Source organism: Equus caballus, chromosome 4 (genome assembly GCF_041296265.1).
Source record: "Equus caballus isolate H_3958 breed thoroughbred chromosome 4, TB-T2T, whole genome shotgun sequence".
Lineage (NCBI taxonomy): Eukaryota > Metazoa > Chordata > Mammalia > Perissodactyla > Equidae > Equus > Equus caballus.
The window spans coordinates 16,190,029-16,213,277 of NC_091687.1; the positions used below are offsets into that span (position 1 = coordinate 16,190,029).

Below are 23,249 nucleotides of genomic sequence, written 5' to 3' on the forward strand. Positions count from 1 at the left end.
GACCGGTGACATAGTGGTTAAGTTCGCACACCCTGTTTCTGTGGCCCAGGGTTCACAGGTTTGGATCCCAGGCGCAGACCTACACACTACTCATCAAGCTATGCTGTGGCCGCATCCCACATACAAAAAATAGAGGAAGCTTGGCACAGATGTTAGCTCAGGGACAGTCTTCCTCACCAAAAGAAAAGAAAAGGAAAGGATTGATGACCTCTAGCCGTGCTCAGCAAAGAAAAAAGAAAAAACACAAATTACTAATATTAGGAAGGAAAGAGGAGCCTTTCCTGAACTGATGGACATTACAAAGATAATAGAGGTATATTATGAATAACTATATGCCCACAAATTTGATAATTTAGATGAAATGGACCAATTCCTTGAAAGACACGATCTACCAAAACTAACATAAGGGGAAATAATCTTGATAGACATGTATCTATTAAAGAAATTGAATCAATAATTAATAACCTTCCAAAACAGAAAGCAGTGGGCCCAGATCGGTTCACTGGTGAATTCCACTGAGCATTTAAGGAAGAAATTATACCAATTTTCTAAAATTTCTCCCAAAATATAGAAGTAGAGGAAATATATCCTAACTCTTTCTATGAGTACAGCATTACAATAATATCAAAACCAGATAATGAAATTACAAGAAAAGAAAATTACAGGTCAGTATTTCTCATGAATATAGATGTATAAATTCTCAATAAATATTGGCCCATTGAATCCAACAGTGTCTGAAAAGAATTATACACCACAAACAAGTTGGATTTGTTCCAGAGATGCGAGGCTGGTTCAGCATTTAAAAATGAATTAATGAAATTCATCGTATCAACAGGATAAAGAAAAAAAAAATCATATGATGATAGCAATTGATGCAGAAAAATCATTTGACAACCTCCAACATTCATTCCTGGTTAAAAAACAAACAAACAAACTCTCAGCAAACTCTAGGAATAGAGGAAAACTTCGTCAACTTGATAAAAAGCATCTACAAAAGACCTGTGGCTTAATATCATACTTAATGATGAGAAACAAATGCCTCCGGCGAAGATCAGGAGCAGGGCGAGGATGCCTGGCTCACCATTGCTGTTCAACACGCATGGTGGAAGTCTTCGGTAACGCAGTAAGACAAGAAAAGGAAGTAAAAGGTACACCTATGGGAAGGAGGAAATAAAACTGTCTTTGTTCACAGATGACTTGATTATCTTTGTAGATAATAAAAAGAATCAACAAAATAACTATAATGAGCAATTACAGCAAGGTTGCTGGATACAAGGTTAAAATACAAAAATCGTTTGCTTTCCTATATACCAGCAATGAACAAGTGGAATTTGAAATTGAAAACACGATACCATTTACATTAGCACTCCCCCCAAATTAAATATTAGATATAGATTTAACAAAATATATACAATATCTCTGTGAGGAAAACTATAAAACTCTGATGAAAGAAATCGAAGAAATATAAATAAGTGGAGAGAGACTTAATGTTCCCGCATAGGAAGACTCAATATTGTTAAGATGTCAGTTACTCCCAACTTGACCTATAGCTTTAACACAGTCTCAGTGAAAATCCAGCAGGTTATTTTTGGTATATTGACCGATTGCTCCTGAGTTTACATGGAAAGGCAAAAGACCCAGAGTAGATAACAATTTAGCAGAAGCAGAACAAAGTTGAAAGGCTGCCACTACCCCACTTCTAGACCTACGATAAAGCTGCCGCAATCAATACAGCGTGGTATTGGCAAAAGAAGAGTCAAATAGATCAAGGGAAGAGAATAGAGGGCCCAGAAATAGACCCACACAAATATAGTCAACTGACCTTTGACAACAGAGCAAAGACAATACAATGGAGCGAAGATAGTCTTCAGTAAATGGTGCTGGAACAACTGGACATCTGTGTTTTTAAAAAATGAATCTAGACATAGACCTTACACACTTCACAAAAATTAACTCAAAATGGATCACTGGCCTAAATGTAAAATGAAAAACTGTAAAGCATCTAGAAGATAACATAGGAAAAAATCTAGGTGACCTTGGATTTGATGAGGAGTTTTTTGATATAGCCAAAAGCATGATCCGTGGAAGAAAACATCGGTAAGTTGGATCTAATTAAATTTTAAAATTCTGCTTTGTGAAAGATACTATAATGAAAAGACAATCCACAGACGGGAGAAAATCTTTGCAAACCACCTATCTGGTGAAAGACTTGTATCTAAAATATACAAAGAACTCTTAAAACTCAACAATAAGGAAACAACCCAATGAAAAAATGGGCAAAAGATCTGAACAGACACCTCACCAAAGAGGATATGCAGATGGCAAATGAACACATGAAAAATTGTTCCACATCATATGTCACCAGGGAAATGCAAATTAAAATAACAATGAGATACCACTACACATCTATTAAAATGGCCCAAATCCGGAACTCTCACAACACCAAATGCTGGCGAGGCTGGGAAGTGACAGGAGCTGTCATTCATTGCTGGTGGGAATGCAAAATGGCACAGTCACTGGGACAACAGTTTAGTGGTTTCTCATGAAACTAACCATCTTCTTACCATATGATCCAGCAATCACTGTCCTTTTTATTTACCTAAAGGAGTTGAAAACTTATGTTCTGCCCAAAAACCTCCACATGGATGTTTATAGCAGTTTTATTCATAATTGCCAAAACCTGAAAGTAACCAAAATGTCCTTTAGTCGGTGAATGGATAAATAAACTGCTGCTCATCCAGACAATGGAATGTTATTCAGTGCTAAAAAGAAATGAGCTATCAAGCCATGAAAAGGCATCGAGGAGCCTTAAGTGCATATTGCTAAGGGAAAGAAACCAGCCTGAAAATGCTACAGACTGTGTGATTCCAACTATATGCCATTCTGGAAAAGGCATAACTGTGGAGACAGTAAAAGGATCTCAGGCTGAGGGATGAATAGGTGGGGTGTGGGGGATTTGGGGACAGTGAAACTATTCTATATTACACTGCAGTTGTGGATACATGAAATGCTGGATTTGTCAAAACTCATAGGATGTACAACACAGAGTGAACCCTAATGTGAACTGTGGACTTTAGTCCGTAATAATAATAAATCAGCGTAGGTGCATCAGTAGTAACAAATGTACCACACCCTAAAGCCAGGTGTTAAGAATGGGGGAAACTGTGTGGGGGTTAGTATATGGGAACTCTCTGTACATTTCACTCAATTTACCTGTAAACCTAAAACTGTTTTAGAGGAATTGTCAGTTAATTTTTTAAAAAAGCATTATTTCCCTTTGAGGGACTACTAAAAATATCGCTAAAAAAAGAAAAATGAGAAATTTTGATATCATTAAAGAAGGAAAAAATGTACAGTCGTCATTGTTCCACAAAAGGGAGGATCTTTTAACACTGCAAAACACTGGCAGACGTGGTCTCCGTGTGAGGAAGCAGCATTGGAACTGCTCCCTGATGTGTGTGCGAGCGCTCGCGCAGACCCACCGCGCTGACCTTGTTTTGCTTGTTTGCTTTACCATGGGCTGGTGACAGTGTTGTCCGAGCAGGGGTTGGGACATCTGGTCTTCCACTCACAGGGGCTGCCCCCAGTTTCTTCAGAAGGGCTTGGCCTGTGCTCAAACTGCCTCGGGGTGAGTCCAGTCTCTGCCCTCGGGGGCCAGGGGCCTTGGCAGCACTGCCCATCTATCTCGGTCTCCTACCTGTAGAATAGGATGATAAATGTACCCAAAGGTGTGGGGTGCTCTAGGGTGCTGCACAATCCCTGTTGAAGACCGTCCAAGCCAGCACCAGCTGGGCACAGACAGCGCCTGCAGTCAGCAGGGCTGCCGCGTTGTTGATGTGGAATCAAGCCCCTGATCTCGCCAGTACAGGCTGGTCCCCCCAGGCAGGTCACCTGCTGAGCGTCCCTGTCTACCTCCGCCCTTGCACCCTGCAAACGTAATAACCGTGTCTGCTCACATCCAGGCTAAGAAGTGTATCTCCTCCCACCTCGGCACGCTGGCGGATTTTGCCATCGAGATGTTCGACGTCCTGGATGAGATCAACTACCAGTCTTACAATGACTTCGTGCTCCGTGTCGGTAGGTGGCTCCAAGCCATCCCAGCACTCGGGCTGGCACCCTCTTCCCGCACGCACCCTGGGGGCTGGTGACCTGGACCATCTCCCTGAGAGCAGGGGTCAGCGGGCCAGGTGCCCTGGTCTTGCAGGAAGGAGGGTGGTGCCACCTAGACGAGTGCTTGGGGATGCAGGGACAGCCTCTGAAAGCTGGGTGCCAGTGACTTAGGACCTGGGAGAGTTGTTGTCCAGCTCATGAAACACATGAGAAATCTCTGTTGTCATAGAGACCTTCAGATGTACCTGAGCCCACACTCACCTGAGGAAAAGTGTCCGAAAATGGTTGTTGACGGTTGTTTTAGAATTCAAACATCTAGTGGCCTTAAAGCCAGACCTGAGAGCTGTGTTGGGGTCTGAGGGTGGGAGCAGGTGTCCCTCAGAGTGGTGGAGTTCTGATGCACTTAGATACAGCTCTGTTGTAGGCCCAGTGCCCGGCATTCGGGCCTCCTCCTCTGGGCCGTGGGCTCCGATTAATAGATGTAGTGACATTACAGGAAAGAGGTCTAAGGGTCCGTCGGGGAATTCTATTTCTCGCTCTCCCATGGGGACGTGGCATGGGAGCCCTGCCTGTGTGCCTGGATGGCTGGTCACCCGGGAGTCTGGATGCTGGCTCAGTCTTATCCGCATGGTCTGGGGCGTCCGGGTTGGCTGAGAATGCTCTCCGTGTCCCACCAGCCAATGAGGAAGTGGCCCCTTTGGGGCTTCTCTCTGGTTCCTTGGTCCACCTGGCCCGCAGCAGAGCTCTCCTCAGCTCACACCTCAGGTTGTGCCCCCTTCACTCCTCCTGCACATGCCTGCACCCCACTGCCCAGGCTTTGGGGGCTGAGTAGGCCAGGGCTGAAATGTTATTAACATCCTTGGCTAAGCTTGGAAAAATCTACACATGAGTATAGAATGGGAAGACAGAATGTGGCGTCAGCCCGGGCCAGGAAGCTCCAGTTGCCGACACAGCTGCAGGGGCGATTGGGGGCACCCAGGCCTCGTGGCCCTCTCCAGGCCGGTCAGACCCTGAGCCACGTAAAGAGAAGGGGGCCTTCATTCTCCCCTTCAGAGTGTCCTGAATACTGTGATCTGTTCTGGGCCCCACGCCCTAAGAGTCTGGGGAGTCCCATCCAGGGAAACAGTCAGGAGCCACAGTTCGTTCTGGAAAAGGGAGCTGCAGTGGGGGACACACTGTGGTCTTACAGACTAAAGGTCAGCCTTCTTAGAGCAGGACACAGCATGGGGTCACTATTCCAGGAAATGAGACTCTTGTTGGGGATCAGGACAGTGCCGCACCCGGGGTGGTATGGGAGCAGGGGCTGGGAGCCACCTCCCACCATGCTCTGGGTTCCTGCTTTAGGAAGGGGCATTGCGCTCGGTGGCCCCAGGAATCCACGACCCACAAGGGGCAGCTCCTGCCCTCGGGAGCTTTCCTCACTAACGACACCATGCCGTGGCTGTTTTACAGGCATCAACGTTGGCCCCGTGGTGGCTGGGGTGATTGGGGCTCGCAGGCCGCAGTATGACATCTGGGGAAACACTGTCAACGTGGCCAGTCGGATGGACAGCACCGGGGTCCAGGGCAGAATCCAGGTCAGCATTCAGAGTTCTCTTGACACAGGCACCCATCCTGTAGGCGGGACACTGAGGCGGAGAGGCAAGGGCCAGCCGGGCAGGATTGGGCCGGCTGCCCAGCCCCGCAGACCGCAGCTGCCCCCTCGCCCGCCTCTCCAGGGGGAGCACACAGAGCTGTGTGGTGCAGTGTATCTGTGGCCGGCCTGCAGGGCAGGGCCGGAGCCCAGCAGCTGTATCTGCAGTTTGGTTTGCCGTGGAGCCCTGGGAGTTGTGCAGTCAAGGGGCACGGTGAGTGACAGTGTCCTGGTCAGCCTGACTGCTCCAAGCCCCTTCATGCACCCCCAGGACCCTGCCCGCCTACCCGGCTGCCTGAGAAGGGAAGGGGCTTCCTCGGGTGTTTGAAGAGGAGGGTACTGTGGGGCCACCTGGTCTGGGAACCTGCGGGCGGCTCACGTGGAATGAGCCTGGTGCTATGACATCAGCTAAGAGCCGTCCAAAGATTTAGAAGACAGCAGCTGCTGCTTTTCATGGGCACGTGGGAGTGTGGTCCAGCTCTCTCCCTTAGAACACATGTGAAACTGGGTTAGCCGAGCCTGCCCGCCAGCCTGCCTGGGCACTGCAGGCCTCTGGGGGCTGTGGAGGGAAGGAGCCTGTCCGTGTGTGTGGCTGTATCTGGCCTTTGGGGACCTGTGGGGATGGGCGGTGAATGCAGGGCACTCAGAGAACAGGGCCACTCTCCTGCTGTGGCCCGGCCACCAGCTGGCTTGTCTGGACTCTGCACCCAGCGCTGGCCATCAATGTATTGCCTGAGCACTGGTCCTTCCACTCTACTGTGAAGTCTCACTCGGTCCTCCACAGACCCTGTGAGATATGTGCATTCACCCCAGGTTTTTAAAATTTTTAAATTTTTAATTTGATTGAGGTCACATTGTGTAACCTAGAACATTATGTAAATTTCAGGTGTAGATCATTATTTCTGCTTCTGTATAGACTGCATCATGTTGACCACAAAAACTCTAGTTTCCATCCATCACCGTACACTTATGCTTCTTTACTCCTTTCACCCTCCTCCCACCCCCTTCCACTCTGATAACCACCAATCTGTTCTCTATATCTATGTGTTTGTTCATTTGTTTATCTTCTACATGACTGAAGTCATATGGTAATTGTCTTTCTCCGTCTAACTTATTTCGCTTAGCATAATACCCTCAGGGTCCTTCCATGTTGTAGCAAATGGCATGATTTTGTCTTTTTATGGCTGAGTAGTGTTCCATTGTGTATATATACCATATCTTCTTTATCCATCATCCATTGACGGGCACTTAGGTTGCTTCCAAGTCTTGGCTATTGTGAATAATGCTGCAATGAACATAGGGGTGCATGTATCTTTTTGAATTATCGATTTCATGTTCTTTGGATAAATACTCAGTAGTGGAATAGCAGGATCGTATGGTATTTCTATTTTTAATTTTTTGACAAATCTCCATACTGTTTCCCATAGTGGCTGCACCAGTTTGCATTCCCAGCAGTGTATGAGGTTCCCTTTTCTCCACATCTTCTCCAACAGTTGTTATTTCTTGTTAATTATAGCCATTCTGATGGGCATGAGGTGATGTGTCATTGTAGTTTTGATTTGCATTTCCCTAATAATTAGTGATGTTGAACATCTTTTCATATGCCTGTTGGCCTTCTGTATATTTTCTTTAGAAAAATATCTGTTCATATTCTCTGCCCAGTTTTTGATCAGATTGTTTATTTTTTTCTTGTTGAGTTGTATGAGTTCTTTATATATTTTGGAGATTAACTCCTTATTGGCTATATGATTTGCAAATATTTTCTCCAGCTGGTGGGTTGTCTTTTCATTTTGTTGATGGTTTCCTTTGTGTTGCAGAAGCTCTTTAGTCTGATGTAGTCCATTTGTTTATTTTTCTTTTGTTTCCCTTGCCTGAGGAAACACGATATTCAAAAAGTTGCTGCTAAGACCCATGTCAAAGAGTGTACTGCCTCTGTTTTCTTCTAGGAGTTTATGGTTTCAGGTCTTACATTCAAGTCTTTAATCCATTTTGATTTAATTTTTGTGTATGGTGTAAGATAATGGCCTACTTTCGTTCTTTTGCATGTGGCTGTCCAGTTTTCCCAACACCGTTTATTGAAGAGACTTTCCTTTCTCCATTGTATGTTCTTGGCTCCTTGTTGAAAATTAGCTGTCCATAGCTGTGGGTTTATTTCTTGGCTCTTGACTCTGTTCCAATCATCTGTGTGTGTTTTTCTGCCAGTACCATGCTGTTTTGATTACTATAGCTTTGTAGCATACTTTGAAATCAGGGAGTGTGATGCCTCCAGCTTTGTTCTTTTTTCTCAGGATTGCTTTGGCTATTGAGGCTATTTCTTGTTCCACATAAATTCTAGCATCCTTTGTTCTATTTCCATGAAAAATGTCCTTGGGATTTTAATTGGGATTGCATTGAGTCTGTAGATTGCTTTAGGTAATATGGACATTTAACATGTTTATTCTTCCAATCCATAAGCACAGAATATCTTTCCATTTCTTTATGTCTTCTTCAATTTCTTTCAATAATGTCATAATTTTCAGTGTATTGGTCTTTCATTCCTTGGTTAAATTTATTTCTAGGTATTTTATTCTTTTTGTTGAGGTTGTCAATGTGATTGTGTTCTTGATTTCTCTTTCTGCTAGTTCATTGTTAGTATATACAAATGCAACTTATTTTTGTATGTTGATTTGTACCCTGCAACCTTACTGTATTTGTTAATTATTTCTAATAGCCTTTTGGTGGATTCTTTAGGGTTTTCTGTATACAGAATCATGTCATCCACAAATAGTGACAATTTTACATCTTCCTTTCCAATTTAAGATTCCTTTTATTTCTTTTTCTTGCCTAATTGCTCTGGCTAGGACTTCCAATATTATATTGAGTAAGAGTAGCAAGAGTGCCCACTCTTGTATAGTTCTTGTTCTCAGAGGAATAGCTTTCAGTTTTTCACCATTGGGTATGATGTTGGCTGTCGTTTTTGAAAAGCTATAGGACGACAAATTGGATAACCTAGAAGAAATGGATGAATTCTTAGAATCATACAACCTTTCAAAACTGAATCAAGAAGAAATAGAGAATCTGAATGGACCGATCATTAGTAAGATGATTGAAACAGTGATTAAAAACCTCCCAAAAAGCAAAAATCCAGGACCAGACATTTTCTCTGGTGAATTCTATCCAACATTCAAAGAAGATTTAATACCTATCCTTCTCAAATTCTTCCAAAATTTGAAGAGGAGAAATACTTCCTAACTCATTTTACAAAGCCAACATTACTGTGATACCAAAACCAGACAGGGACGACACAAAAAGGGAAAATTACAGACCAATATTGCTGATGAACATAAATGCAAAAGTTCTCAACAAAATATTAGCAAATCAAACATGATAATAAATCGAAAGGATCATATACCACCATTAGGTGGAATGTATTCCAGGGATGCAGGGATGGTTCAATGTCCACAAATCAATGTGATACACCACATTAACAAAATAAAAGATAAAAGTCACATGATCTCAATAGAGACAGAAAAACCTTTGACAAAATTCAACATCCATTTATGATAAAAACTCTCAATACAATGGGTATAGAAGGAAAGTACCTCAACATAATAAAGGCCATATATGACAAACACCCCAGGTTTGAGAAAGGCATCGGGTGCAGCAACTTGCAAGATGTGGTTCAGATGAGAAGGTTGTCAGCCTGGGCTTCCCGCATCCTGCCTGTTCCGTTCACATGCCCTGTCCCAGCATTCATTGGTGGATCCCTTGGACCCATCAGTTTCAAAGACAGGGAGACCTAAATCTTCACGGCGCTCTCCTGCTGCTCAGAACATAGGCAGTGTCTCCTCACAGCATCTGTGCCTGTCTGCATCTTTCTATAAAACTTCTTTTATTGTGGTGACGTACACATAACATGAAGTTTACCATCTTAGCCACTTTTCAGTGCACAGCTCAGTGGTGTAAGCGCATCCACATTGTTGTGTCGCTGTCACCGCCACCCACCCCAGGGTGCCACGTTCCTTTCCTGATATGATCCTTCACCTGTGCTCCTCGAAGCCTTCCTCAGGAGCTGGTCACACCCCGGGGGACCGTGACTGAAGCCCTATCCACTCTCTGGCCTGGCCACTGTCCCAAGTCAATGTGTCATTTCAGCTTCTGAAATCAGATCTGAGTCAGCCACTCCCCTGCTCGGAACCATCCTTGTCCCCTCAGCCCCTGGGCAGGCCATCTGCCTGTGGCCTCCCCTTCCTGCTGGGCCTCCCCCTGCTGCTGGGCTGCCCCAAGATATTGCCCACTCAGGGCCTCTGTCACCTGTGCCTGCTCTGTCTGTCCTCCCTTCCCTTCTCAGGCCTGTCCCCCAGATGATGGGGCTTCTTACACCCATCCCCACTGGTGGGCAGGGTCACTGCGTGGAGCTCAGACCAAACACACAGGGATGCTTAGGAGAATCACAGCCCTGTGTGCTGCCAACACCGCCAGGTCCTGACGTCTTACCCAAACACTAGTGTCGTTGGGTCCCCTCTGGGAGCCTGGCCTGGGCCCCAGCAAGCCCTGTGACCCCCTTGGGGATGCTGAGGGGCTCTCTCAAGGCTGCTCCCAGCTGTGTGGGCAGAATTCTTCCTGCTCCCCACATGGTCACCTGCCAGCACATCTGTTTCTGGACTCCCTACCGGGCAGTGTGTCCTGCTGTCTGCTGTGAGCCCCTGTCCCTCCACATGAACCTCCCCAGAGGACTCGCATCAAGGGGTGTCTTTGCAGACCAGAGCCTCTTGCCTCCCTCCATCTGGCCTGATGTCAGCACCCATGTGCTTGGGACAGGGTATGACTGGAGTTGGGCCATGTTGACATTTCAGTCAACTTGAATGAAACCATTGCAGTCCCTTCATCCGGCCTACCATGCTGGCCATCGCCTGGTCACGTGACCACCCCCTTTGCCAGAGGCACTGCTCCGCCAGTCCATCACGCCTCCTCCCTGATTTAAGAGAGAAACACACTGCACTGTTGCATGGTTGTTTTAGGGGTTCTTGGTCACAGCCCAGTAGAAATCCTCTTCCCTTTGCTGGGTTTAAATTAAACATTTGGTTCTTTCCTTGAAGAAGCCGATGAGAGACTCAGTTATTAATGATAAAGGTTTGCAGAGAGGTCTCTTACTTTTTCCTGAAGACAATATCTACTCAGTATTACCCACCCATGTTCTAATTCCTTAGCCCTCTGCTGGAACCTTCCTTCTTTTGTGTCAAAATTCTAAAAAAGGAGACCCCCTCCTTAAACCGCTGTCCCAGGAGAGGCAGCCAAGAGGATCTGTGCAGACCACAGCCCTGGGACATCTCAGGGCCCCAGCTTCCCAGGAGTAAGGCGGCCAGGGACGGTTGAGCACGAGGACACCCAGGTTCCCCCTCTGCCATCAGCTCGCGGACTGAGCAGGCACTTCCCTGAAATGCCACCTGGGGGCCCACACACTCTCAGAAAGGGTGGGGGAGGGTCCCTGCCCCCCAGGGCCAAATGGAGAACTCTAGGAAGAGTTTCCAGCCCGCCTCATGGAGACACAGGGGACGTCATGCAGATGAGTAACAATCAGACTTTACTGGGGACTCTCAGGTGACCTCCCTCAAGGCCTCTTGGGGAGCTCGTCTCTCGGGTCCTTGCTCAGCTGTCTCTCTGAGCTCCCGACCCTGCCCCTCACTGGGACCCACCACAGTAACATCGGGACACCCTGATTCAAGGCCTCTGACTCCTGGCTTAACATCTCAAGGCTGAGAGGGCACAGGGGGAGCGCAGCCCAGCTCCCAGGCAGCCCACTGGATGCCAGGCCCGTCCCTGCCTGCGTTCAGACGGCAGCCCTGCTGCACGTGTGCTGCAGGTGGTGAGCACGGGGCGATGGGTCATCTTTACCTCCAGCGTTTCTCTGTCCAGCTGTCTGGATATTTTATTACCTCGCATCCTTCCTAAAACAAGAGAAAGGAAGGGGTCCACCCGAACGACAAGACTCAGAGGCTCCTCAGTGTGGTATCTCGGGGCTCAAGCTGGACGTTGGGCCCAGGAAGCGCAGGTGTCTCTCGATGGGCAGATTGTGGGTTCAGTTGTGAAAGGAGAGAACAGAGCCTGTACTGCAGTACATTATGCGACCTTGTGTCCAAGAGGCCACATCTGAGTCGTGACGATGGTGTCTCCGTTTATAACTGGCCAGTCTATTGCTCAGTTCCACCCAGGACTTTAGGGGCACCCTGAGCCCGGCTGGGAGACTGAGTGTGGGTGGAGCCCGTGGCTCCAGCCCTGGCATGGCCCTGGTTTGGGGTCTTTGGCAGCTTCAGGGCCACCAGCACCCCCTGCACCCTAGGGAGTCAAACACTCCCCACATTCTCTTACCAGCTGTCTTATGAATATGATATTCCACATCAAGCTGACCAAGGCACACTTCCTCTACGTGGATGGCGTTCTTCTCATTTATGAGTCCTTGGGGGGAGGCCGAGGGCGGGACACTGAGGGACAGCCCGAGCTGCTCCAGCGCCAAGAGACATTGTGGACAGGGCACAAGTCCAGGCCCCAGGCATCCTCCTGCCTCCACCAGGCCGTCCTGACTCCCCAGGCTCTGTCCCTGTGGGTGGACAGCAGAAGGCCCAGTAAGGAGCCACAAAACTTTCCCCAGAATGCCCAGCATGCCCGAGCCCAGCCGCGAGGGCACCAGCCCTTGCCTCGCTGACGGACGGCCACAGAAATTGGTGGAGTTAATTAATTCAGGGGAATAATAGCCTCCCTCGCCTCCTGTAGGTCAAGCACGCTCTGTTCCTTCCTCTCCCGTCTACACTCGTGGGTCAGCCGGGTCTGTCTGATTTTCCATGGGGGCGCTGAGGGGCCTCTCCCCAGCACTTTAGATCCAGGGTGGACGTCACTGCCCCGGGAGCTGTGCAGGTTCCGATGTTTTGTGGTGGTTTTTGTTTTCTGTGCTGCCCTGCACAGGTTTCTGGCAGGCCTCAGTTGCCCTCACTCACTCACTCACTCGTTCCCTCCTTCCTTCCTTTCTTCATTCATCAAGCACTTATGAATACCTGCCACGTGTTTTGACAGCCATGATAAGACGCAGTGAGACAGACCAGTGTGTGTGGAGACACTAAGCGTCCGTGAGGGATTAGATGGCATGCTCGCAAGGAACCAGGCCAATTGTTAGTGAGTGCAAGAGCCATGCCGAAAATGGGGCAACCTGCAAGCTCAGCTGACAGGGAAGAGTGCGGGTCCTGCTGCCCAGCTCTGTGGGACTGACCCGCCTGGGGACGGGATGTGAGGGCGTGGGCTCAGGATGGATACGGTTGTTTGAACAGAAGATGCCAGAGATGGATGACCTGAGGGGTGGGGGGGGACATGGGGAAACGAGGAGCGAGGTGGTCTCCTCCTCCAACATAAAGGGGCAAAGCGAGGGGAGAGCAGGCAATCGTGTCCTCTTCGTTTACAGAACTTTAGTAGAAAGTGCTTTCTTGTCTTTTAGCTTTTTTCTAACGTTGTGACACAGGAATTCTTCTGGGTGAAATATTGGCTGGGAACCTGAGAGTGAGGGGAGTGAGCCATGCCTTGTTGTCTCTGGGGGACATACCCACCACCCTTTGTGCCAGCAGCCCCACGCCCGGGCCCTCCGAGGCCAGGCTGGCGATTGGCACCCCATCCCTCTGGCACTGAGGCTCCGTGCCAGCAACGGGTGGAAACCTGGTGCTGCCTGACTCCACTCTCTGCTGTGCCCCCACCAGCTGAGCAGGTACCTGCCAGTGCCCCGACCCTCCAGAACGTCTGAGGTTCCTGGGTACCAAGAGCCCTGGCTCTGGGAGCCAGTCCTGCTCTTGTCTCTCCCCAGCTGGAGCTGGATCCCATCTGGCTGTCTGGCTAGAGCATGGGGTGCCCACGCAGCTCACACCCAGCCCCTGTGCTGGGGCTGGGTGGCCCTGTCCATCCACCAGCCCACCGCTCTGGGCACTCCTGACGATGAACACAGTCCTCTCCTGCTTGTCCAAGGCCAACAGGAGGGCCTCTCTGAGTTCCCTGGGCTCTCTTCGCAGGTTCATGTCCTCCCAGAGTGACCAGGGTGACTGTAGGAGGACCAGAGGCCCCTGCTTCCAGGCCGAGCTGGGGAGGCCAGAGTCCGGTGATGGTGGGGTGGGCTGTGGCGGGTGGAGGAGGGAACCTTCCGTGGGCTCCTGCCCAGGAGTCCTCCCCTGTTGACCACGAGTGACACCTGCTCTTCCCTGCTGCAGGTGACGGAGGAGGTGCACCGGCTGCTGCGGCGGGGTGCGTACCGTTTCGTGTGCCGAGGCAAAGTCAGTGTCAAGGGCAAGGGCGAGATGCTAACATACTTCCTGGAAGGCAGGACCGACGGAAATGGCTCCCAATCCAGGTCCCTGAACTCGGAGCGGAAAATGTATCCTTACGGCAGAGCTGGCCTCCAGACCAGACTGGCCACGGGCCACCCCCCTGTGCCCGCCGTGGCTGGCCTCCCGGTCACAGCTGGGCTGGGGGCTCTGCAGGGCTCGGGGATCGCCCCTGGGCCTCCCGGCCCACCCCTGCCCCCTGGAGCAGCTGGAAAGGAGGCTTAGCGGAGCCCACACTCGCCGCTGTGGGCACAGGGCGTGAATGCTCTGGGCGTCGGGCCCCTGGGGGCTCCAGCAAGGACCAGCCCTGCCAGCAGAGCAGGACCGGGGGCCAGCAGCTGGGCTGGGAAAGGGGAGCTGCCCAGGCAGGACCCGAAGCAGCTGGGCAGTGACTCGGGTGAGGGGAGAATCCCGTCCACATGGACGCGAGGCTTTCACAGTGTCTGTGCTTGCTCCAGCCTCTCCTCGGCAGGCCCCAGGGTTGGCCAAGTTGGCATCGGGCATCGGGACCTTCAGAACATTCCCCAGAGCTGCAGGCTATGAGACAGCTTGTGGATGTCCGGCTGGCTGGTCTCAAGCCCTGAGACCGATACGCAGCAGCCCCGCCTGGGCAGCGGCCTGCAGGAGCCTGGAGTAGGGGGCAGGCCTTGATGGGCATGATCAGGAGGGCTGGGACCAGGCCTAGAGCTGCTGCCTGGGCCTCAGACAGTTTGGGGAGAATTAAGAAGCCCCTGTCCCACTGCACGGATGGTGGTGGCCGCTGGCTTTCTTCAAGAGCCGTTTTTTGCTAAGAGCCAGAGGCAGGTCTTCTGGAATTCTCCAGGGCCCTGCAGCCACATCTCTGTGTCATGACCAGCATCAGTTCCTTTTCTGCCTGCGCGCTCTCCACCTGCCCCGCCTGAGGGCGTCGGCTCCTCTAAACCTGGGCATTCCCCTCTCTGCCCGTATCACTGGGTTTGTTCAAAGGAGAAAAAGCCGTTGGTGTCATTTCTTACCTTTCCTTTTGGCCGTGGCGTGCAAGTCTGTGTCAATTTTGAAAACAAGTGAACTTCACAACTGTGAGAAGGTCTCCTCAACGGAAGATGTTTCTTTGGCAGACGAGTATTTCGGAGTGAGTCTGTGGCCGTAAATCTACGTGTCCCAGCTCCAAGTTGCAAGGAAAGTGACTGTGGGGCATTCTGTGGAACCTCCCATGTGCGCTTCTCCACTGTCGCCGTGGAAATGGAGACCGAGGACATGCCAGGATGTGTTGGGCGACAGGGTTCCAGGAGAGCCAGTGGGAAGGGACTGGCCAGAAATAGTCGGATGAGGCCTGGCACCTGGAGACCTCAGCTCTCGACTCCAGGCAGGAAGCCAGCTTGAAACCGGAGGGAAGGTCCTGGGAAGTCAGTAGGGGGACGGACGTTGAGACCCGCAGCTCCCACACGCAGCCAGGAGGGCTCTGTGGGCTGCAGGTGAGCCCTGCTCGGTCAAAGCCAGCTTGCCTGGGGGGCCCGCTCCTCACTGATCCTCAGGGCTCCACCCCCTCCCTGGGGGTCCTAACCTGTAAGGATGGTACTGGGGCTCCCTCTGGACTGAGCCACATGGGGGTGGCTGGTGGTGTCCCTGGGAGCTCCCATTGTGGGCGTGTGAGAGTGAGCAACCTCTGCCCAGCTGTGTAGCTATGCGGGGCAGCAGGCAGCAGGGGCTTGGCTGGAGCTGGAGCAGTTCAGCCCGGGGGCTCTGCAGGGCAGCCAGCATGGCCGGCCGCCAGTTCCTGTGTCCTGGCAGTGAGGGGGGACTCGGGCTGGAGGTGGGTAGGTGGACGGCCTTCGTCAGACGTGCCCTGCTTGAGCATCGTGGCACCTCCCTCCTGAGAACCAGCTCTGTGCTGGGCCAGTAACGGCCATGGCTCCTTTGAGAATGACTCAGTGGTCAAATTTCCCCACGTGGCATGATTCCTTCAGGGGAAACTGAGTCATCTTGGGAGCCTGGTGCCGGCTCTTGGTTCTGCCTGTGGGTGCTTGTGTCTGCGCTCAGCGGCAGGGCTGAGACCTTGGCCAGGGCCCTGCTGCCGCCTGCTCTTCATGGGCAAGCTTCCACCCCAGGGCAGTGCGGGTGGGGGGTGGACAGGACAGTGGCCCGACTCTGTGAGTATGCTCTGTCACACAGCAAAGGGGGCTTTGCAGAGGGAATTTAGCTGGGGAGAGGATCCTGCACTCTCTGGGTGGGCTCACTGTGACCACGTGGCCCCTTAGAAGTGGACGAAGGAGGCAGGGCAGTCAGGACGATTCACAGCACAAGACTGCTGGTTTAAAGATGAGGGGCTGCGGCCGGCGGAGGGTGAGGACGCCTCAGCCGACAGCCAGCAAGGAAGCGGGGCGTCCCTCCCACCACCATAGGCGCTGAATTCGGCACTGACCTGAGTGATCTGGAGGCAGTTGGATCCCGAGCCTCTAGTGAGAGCCCAGCCAGTGACACCAGACTTCCCGTGAGGCTCCTGACGTTCAGCCCGCCTCGCTGCACCTGGACCTCAGGTCCACAGAACCGCGAGACCATGCGCCTGCGTTGTGCAAAACCGCTTGTTACAGCTGCGGCGGGAAGCCATCTGGGCCTCGACGGTTCTGGAACGGCGAGGTTTCTGCTTCAGTGAGCGACACCTCCTTCATCATCAGCAATCCCAAACCCTCCTTGCTTCCTGTGGGCAGGAGCCGGGTTTAGCCATACGTTCCTTGGGTTTGGTGAACACCACTTCCTTTTATTTGTGATAAGACTGTATGATATTGCCTTATTTATTTTTAATCTTGTACAATATTCATGTACAAACGTTAGAGCCTTCTGAGTAGGATTCTCTCTAAATTATTTATTTTGAGATGCTCTGTAAATACTGCACCCGTTACGGGTGCTGCCTGTTCACTCCTACCAAAACGAGGAAAAGCCCAACCCTGTGCGAATGGCGCACGTTAGCCCGATGTGTGACGTCCTCATGCATCGCATTCCTGCTTGGCGATGCCGCTGCCCTTCAGAATGACCCTGTGTGTCCCTTCGTGACCCTTGCATGCCTCTTGTGCCCAACCTCAGTAGAGTAGAATGCAGCCCAAACTTCCAGATGCTTCCAAGGACCGCCGACCCCAGGCCGGTCCACTCTGCAGGGGTCTGTGTCCTGCAGGGTGGACGCCCCCCCACAGACCCAGCTACCCGGAGCCTGCCATGTTTATCAGACTCTGAAGCCACCGGGCTTCCGGACACCTTCCGTCACTAGAAGCAATAACTCTAACTCTGGACTATAGAGACAAGTCTGGTCCAAAGCAGGTTGGTAATTCAGACACAAGCCACACGTATGGGTTTGCCGGAATTGAATGGCGCTGTAGGCACTGGCACCCCCCCAGGCTCCCAGCCCTTCTGCAGACCCAGCTCGGGGCACCTCCCTCTTTGGGGCTTGCTATCAGCACCCTGGGCTTAGGAGCAGAGACCAGCTTCTGCCCTTGTCAGGTCATCCTCAGGGTGAGGAAGGAGGGAGGCAGGGGCGCCCCCCCAGGCCTGTGCAGATCCGTGACTCTCCTTACCGTGTCTCAGCAAGTCCATACGGTGCAGTGAGGGCACGGTGCCGTCCCTGCAGGAGCCGAGCCCCTTGGCCAGGACGCCCGTCTTCCGCGGGAGACCATGGTTAATGTGTGGGCTCTGGGCTTGGACAGGATGCAGCCGGCCTTCAGAGACGCCATCTTCTGTTTCCACCTGATGGGAATACTGTGCCGTCGTCCCAGTAGCAGCCTAGAGACCGTATTTAAATCCTTGCTTGCACCTGCTGCTCGAGAAGGAAGGGTTGGGTTGGCGCATCAGCCCCGTGCTTAGGTTTTCAGCTGGGCAGGTGGACCTGTCTCGTTGCAGGGTGCCCCCCTTCTACACGGCATGCTCCTGTGATCTCCTGGGTCCTGGGATCCTGCTGGTCTCTACCCGTATGGCAGGCCCTGCCCATGACACACATGCATGCACCTGTAAGGTGGATGCTGCCCTGTGCCTGCCATGCAGGTGCGGGGCACGGGGAATGGAGTTCACACGTGCGCACCTGCCGTGCAGCGAGCGGCAGTGTGATGAGGGCAGGTCACAGAATTGCTGTTAGTACTTTTAATTCTGAAACGTGCAGAGCTGTGGGCTCTGTATATAAAGAAGCCCCCAGAAATTTTGTCTCTGGTTGTATAATGGCTTCAATTAAAAAAAAAAAGGAGTAACAAACAAACAAAAAATCAACCTTAGAGGCAGTTGGTTTCAAGATGTTTGGTTTGGTGACATAAATAAGGGGCGAGCTGTGGCAGCTGGAGGCTGGTTGCACAGCAGTGTCCCTGGGCCGGGACATCCTGCCTCCCCAGCTGCACTTGGCTTTGAACGTTCACGTTAGAAGTGCGAGGCAGCGTCCCCTCCTCATTTAGGGCTCCAGGTTCCGTGGCAAGTGGATGATGCAAGGCGTGATGTTTCCTCACACGGTATCTTGGGGCTTGTGTTTGTCCTCAGGGGTCCTTATGCTAGGGGTGGGTTTAAGTCAGATTCAGGATTGGCCGTGGACTATGGTGGGGGCCCAGAGGTCAGCTGGCAGGACACCAGGGGCCCACGGCAGGCCGGCCTGGGTGTCAGGAGGCCAATTGTGGTGGCTCAGGCCTCCAAATTGGGTTTAGTGGACAATGAAGGCAGGTCTTAGCCCAGGAACACTGATACCACAATACCAGTCGTCACAACACAGGCCATGAGGAAAGGTCACGGCCAGGTGTCCACAGTTAGCCAAGTGGGCAGTAGGGGAATGGAGTCACTGCAACCTCCCGTGGGCCCTGGCCCCCCATGATACCCCCCAAGTCACACCTGAGTTGATGGGCTGAGGCCAGTCTCCCAGTCCAGACCCTCCACCACAGCTGCACCCAGCCCCGGGCCCCATGCTGAGGGGTGGGGAGAGCTTGAAGCCCCGCTCCTGGAGGGCAGGGAGGCCTTGGCATTTGTTCAGGAAGGCTCCATCTGGCTCAGCTGGAGGAACAACAGTCTCCCAGTTGTGGGTGATCTGAGGATGGACTCAGGGAGCTAGTGGGTGGTCCCAGGCCTGCCTTGGTGGTGGCCCCGGGGAGTGCCGACAGGCCGTTCCTCCTGCCAGTGGGCAGAATGTCTGTGACTCTGTGAAATGGTGGTGAGGAGCTGAAGGCAGGCCCCATGCCTGGAGACAGTGTGGCCGCGGAGCTACTGAATGTTGGCATGTAGGAGCTCAGGGATGCAGAGGGGTACCTGGAGGGGACAGTTCAGGGGCCAGTGTGGCCAGCAGCAGGACACAGGGCGGCGGGTCAACCCGGACACAACCCCTTAGCTCCTCACTGAGGGCTCAGCCTCCGTGCCTGGAACCCTGACCTAGATTTTCCCCCTCAAAGCGTCAGGTCCCTGTGGGACAACCCCAGACGGCCACGCGCCGGGCTCGAGCCCTCCCACGGACGCTTCAGCTCTGGGAGGCCTAGGAGACGCTTGGGGAAGCCTCGGGGGTTCCATCATCTTCTCTCTGTCACACGCGTACTGCGGGAGGTCCAGTGATGGGACGAGGAAATTTGTCACCACCATTGTCCATTTCATAAAAGTAATAGACCCAATTTCAGGTGCCCCATTTTGGGCCTGGAGCTCCCTGAACAACTTGACTTCATGGTAACCAACTCAGACGTTTGTACTCCGTAATGCCCTGAAAATACAGTCCATCTGTTCCACATCAAATCTGCTCACCGAGATAAAAAATAATTACTCTGCCAGAGGCCACGCTTAATTCACATCTGCGCGTGTGTGTGTACGCGTGGCGTGGCATAAGCAAAGTTAAAATCAGTTATTTGTTCCTGGAATTAGGATGGATTTGTGTAAAGAACAAAATTATCTTGGAATACGGCGTGATGCCCCCCAGGGCATACCCCTTGTCCTGCCTCCCCTGAGAAATCCTGACCCAGAGAGGAAGGGGTGGGCAGGGACTGCAGCTTCCCGGGCGCGGAGGCAGCTGTGATCCCCACAGGGGTCCTCCTGGTGGCTGGGCCTCTGTCTCCAACCACTGTTAGAGAGAAAGAAAGTCTCTTTTCTTGATTTTTTTGAAAGAATCTCTCCACAACATCAGTACTGAAGTCCAGGGGCATCGAGGCACTGAACTGGTCCTCTTGTTTATATGGTTTTTATTTTTGTTTCCTTTGGGTTTTGGTATACGTGGAGGTCTGTGGAGAGAGCCGCCAGGGGTGTGGGTTCAGGAATTCCCGAGGGAGGACTCCGCCGGCCCTGCCACCCCCCTCCTTGCAGCCCCCGAGCCTTTGGGCAGCTGGCCTTCCCCACGAGGGTTTGTCAGCGTCGGTCTCTGGCTTGTGTGATAGGAAGGGAAAACGTAGACACGTGGTCGTCTTGGGTGTGGTTCACAACTGTCTAGAAAGACACCTTGGCAATCAGAAAGCCGACCACAGCGGCTGCCACCTGGCCTGACGCTGCTGCAGCCACAGCACGCGACGGGTGACCGTTGATGGGATACAGTCCTTCTTCCCTCTGTGACATCAGTGAGTTCCTTCCTACACCTCACTAGGTTCAGTGTGTTCTGCACTGATAACCACAGGGAAAAGCCAAGAGTCGCTCTCCTGTCTAATTAAAATATGTCCCCAGTGGGCCTTTTGATGTGACCACAAACTAAGGAAATGACTAAGACCCAAATCTAGCTCCAGAGCTGACAGAGCACCTTCCCAGAGCTTCACTGGCCTCCCCTCCAAATAGCCCATGGAGGGAGGTGTGGTTACCATGAGGAGTCTGAGGCTCAGAGAGGTTACAGACTTGGGCAAAGTCACACAGTGCTGCGTGGCAGGGCCAGATTCATCCTGTCTTGTCCATTCCTAGCCCCTGGGTTTTCCATTATCTTCGGTGGCTCTTTGCGGACAGTGAAATTGGCAACATTGTGTTGGTTTGGATGGAACCTCTGGCTCATCCGCACACGAGCGCCCACCATGGTGGGGCACCCGGAGGCTGGTTCTGAGCACCGAGGCGGGTCCCAGCAGGCAAGTTTGCCCAGGATGTGTCCCAGGCGTGGCGGTGGCCTCGCCTGGACCTCCCGTGGTAAGATGAGAACACTGAATGTCCTCTTGGCTAAACTCTGTCTCTCGCTTAGCAGCTGACCCTTGCAGGGCGTAAAATGTCAGGCTTGAAAATCCCCACCTTGTCTTATCCCACTTTCTTCCTAAAACTGCATCGCAGCACAACCTGTCATCATATGTAAGAAATCAGACTCTCCTGCAGCAAGCAGGATGGCTCGTTCTGTGAGGCCTCTCTGACATCAGATAAGGGGAGACCTGGGGGGCCCCAGACACCCAAAAACCACACACGCTTCTCCAGTTACATGGAGCCAACCCAGCTCCCAAGTGCTGGTCAGAGCCATCCAAAGTCTTTGTCACACTGGTGCGGTGTAGACGGTCACTGTTCCTTCCTGGGGATTAGAGGATGTCCAAGAGCAGATTTCACCAGGAGTGTTCAGAAGGCAAGACAAGGATCAGGATGGAGGGGAGAAATCGGAGACCACAGAATTCACACATCCCAGCCCTCCCCCAGCCCTGCCTCCTGCATACCGGGCAGCCTAGGCTTCAGATGGGTCGTTTTCCAAGAGTCGGCAGTGACATTGAGAACTGATGTGTAAACAGAGGATACACCAGACTAACCCCTGAGAGATCTATCCAATCTCTTGGGCTCAATAATCGTGTGTGGGCTGCTCTGCAAGAATAGCCATTCAGAGGGCCACGTCCGTGGGTTCTCGCCTCCCACGGCGCGCTCAGTGGGCGGTTGGCCCACCAGCAGCCAGAACTTGTTTCTTGCCCCCACCAGCAACCCCCACCCAACTCCGGGCCCTGGGCACAAAGCACACGTCTCAGGGGACCTTTCCCTGGTTCTGGGAATCCTGAGAAGCCCGTTCGCCTCTTGCACACACCGGGAGCGCCGGCACTCCCTGGGCATCAGTCCTGGAGAGGCGCGGTTTTGCCTTCATCCCTGTTAAAACTGTGGACACGCAGCCATTTGCACTCAGAGTCGCATGCCGTGAGATCCCTAATTGTGTGAAACTTAGTTTGAACTCGAAAACACGCAGCCTACACAAAGGGACAGGCCCGCCTTGGGCCATCTGCCGGCTGGCCGCAGAGCGTCCCTGCCACACGGCGGGTCCTGGAGCCGGAGCCTGTGGAGCTCCTGCGCCAATCATGCAGCACCTCCCTCAGCCCGAGCACCCCTTCCTCGCTCGTCTCTCATCCACACTGATTGCACACCACCTTGCACAAGCAAAGACGGTGTAATGACTATGACCGTCTCTTAGTGGTAGATCCCTTCTCGTTTAGGTAAACCCAAAGTCCACCCCTGGATTTTCCTTACTCGATGGGAAAGAGTGTAAACCCTGAGCCCCTCTGCGTCTGGGTGGATATGGCTGTGTCCCTCCGTGGAACGCAGAGCGGGTGGACACAGGGACGTGCTCTCCCACCAGTGGAGCTCACTGAGAATGCTTCTTTAGACGTGAAAACGAGGCGACTGTATCAGAACGACAACAACTCAACATCACCGGGTAACTTCTCATGATAGATTTGTATAATCAATACGGGTCTATTTTTACGTCAACTGAACACTGTAGAGTTCCTTCCAGTCTTTTCCAAGGTTGTTAAATTGAGACAAGTAATTGAATAATTTGTCCTATTTTTATTTAAAAACAAAGTGAATGGACCGAAATGTTAAATGTGAATGTACATTTCTTAATTGCAACTTTTCTACTGAGTGTTTGCACTATACTTTCTGGAATCTTATTTAACAAAAATAAAAGGAAAAAATTGCTTGACTAAACTCTGTGGCCGTCTTCATTGAAAAACAAATGGCAGTGTGGATGTTGTAAAGACACTCCTGCCTGTTCCACTTACCCTGCAGGGGGGGACGTTCCTAAAATGTGGTCCACCTCGTCCTTCCTCAACCCTGGCATGGGCTTTGCTCCTCCTGTGATGAGAAAGCCCCGTCGCATGACAGGCGGGAGCAGTGCATGGACACACTGTGGCTCTCGATGTTTGCTCCTAAACAAGAGATTCCAAGGGAGGATAATTTGCATTATTTGCTCTTCCCTACGACTAGTCTCTCTGATGAACAGATGTTCTTTTAATCTTTTATAAAAGAATAGGAAAAAAATCTTGCCTGCCCCAAAT

At 51.7% G+C, this 23,249-nt stretch overlaps 1 protein-coding gene across 2 annotated transcripts in view; it reads left to right on the top strand.

Moving 5' to 3' along the window:
* ADCY1 (adenylate cyclase 1) overlaps positions 1 to 22,899 on the top strand; it is a 150,581-nt gene extending 127,682 nt beyond the window's left edge. For both annotated transcript variants that reach the window (XR_011437743.1, XM_005614861.4), the window contains exons 18-20: positions 3,963 to 4,077; positions 5,563 to 5,687; positions 13,963 to 22,899. Coding sequence is in view for 1 of the 2 variants with exons in the window: in XM_005614861.4 (XP_005614918.3) it covers positions 3,963 to 4,077; positions 5,563 to 5,687; positions 13,963 to 14,301 (579 nt within the window). In the remaining variant the exon portion in view is untranslated. The remainder of the gene's footprint in view (positions 1 to 3,962; positions 4,078 to 5,562; positions 5,688 to 13,962) is intronic.
* The last annotated feature ends 350 nt before the right edge of the window (positions 22,900 to 23,249 follow it).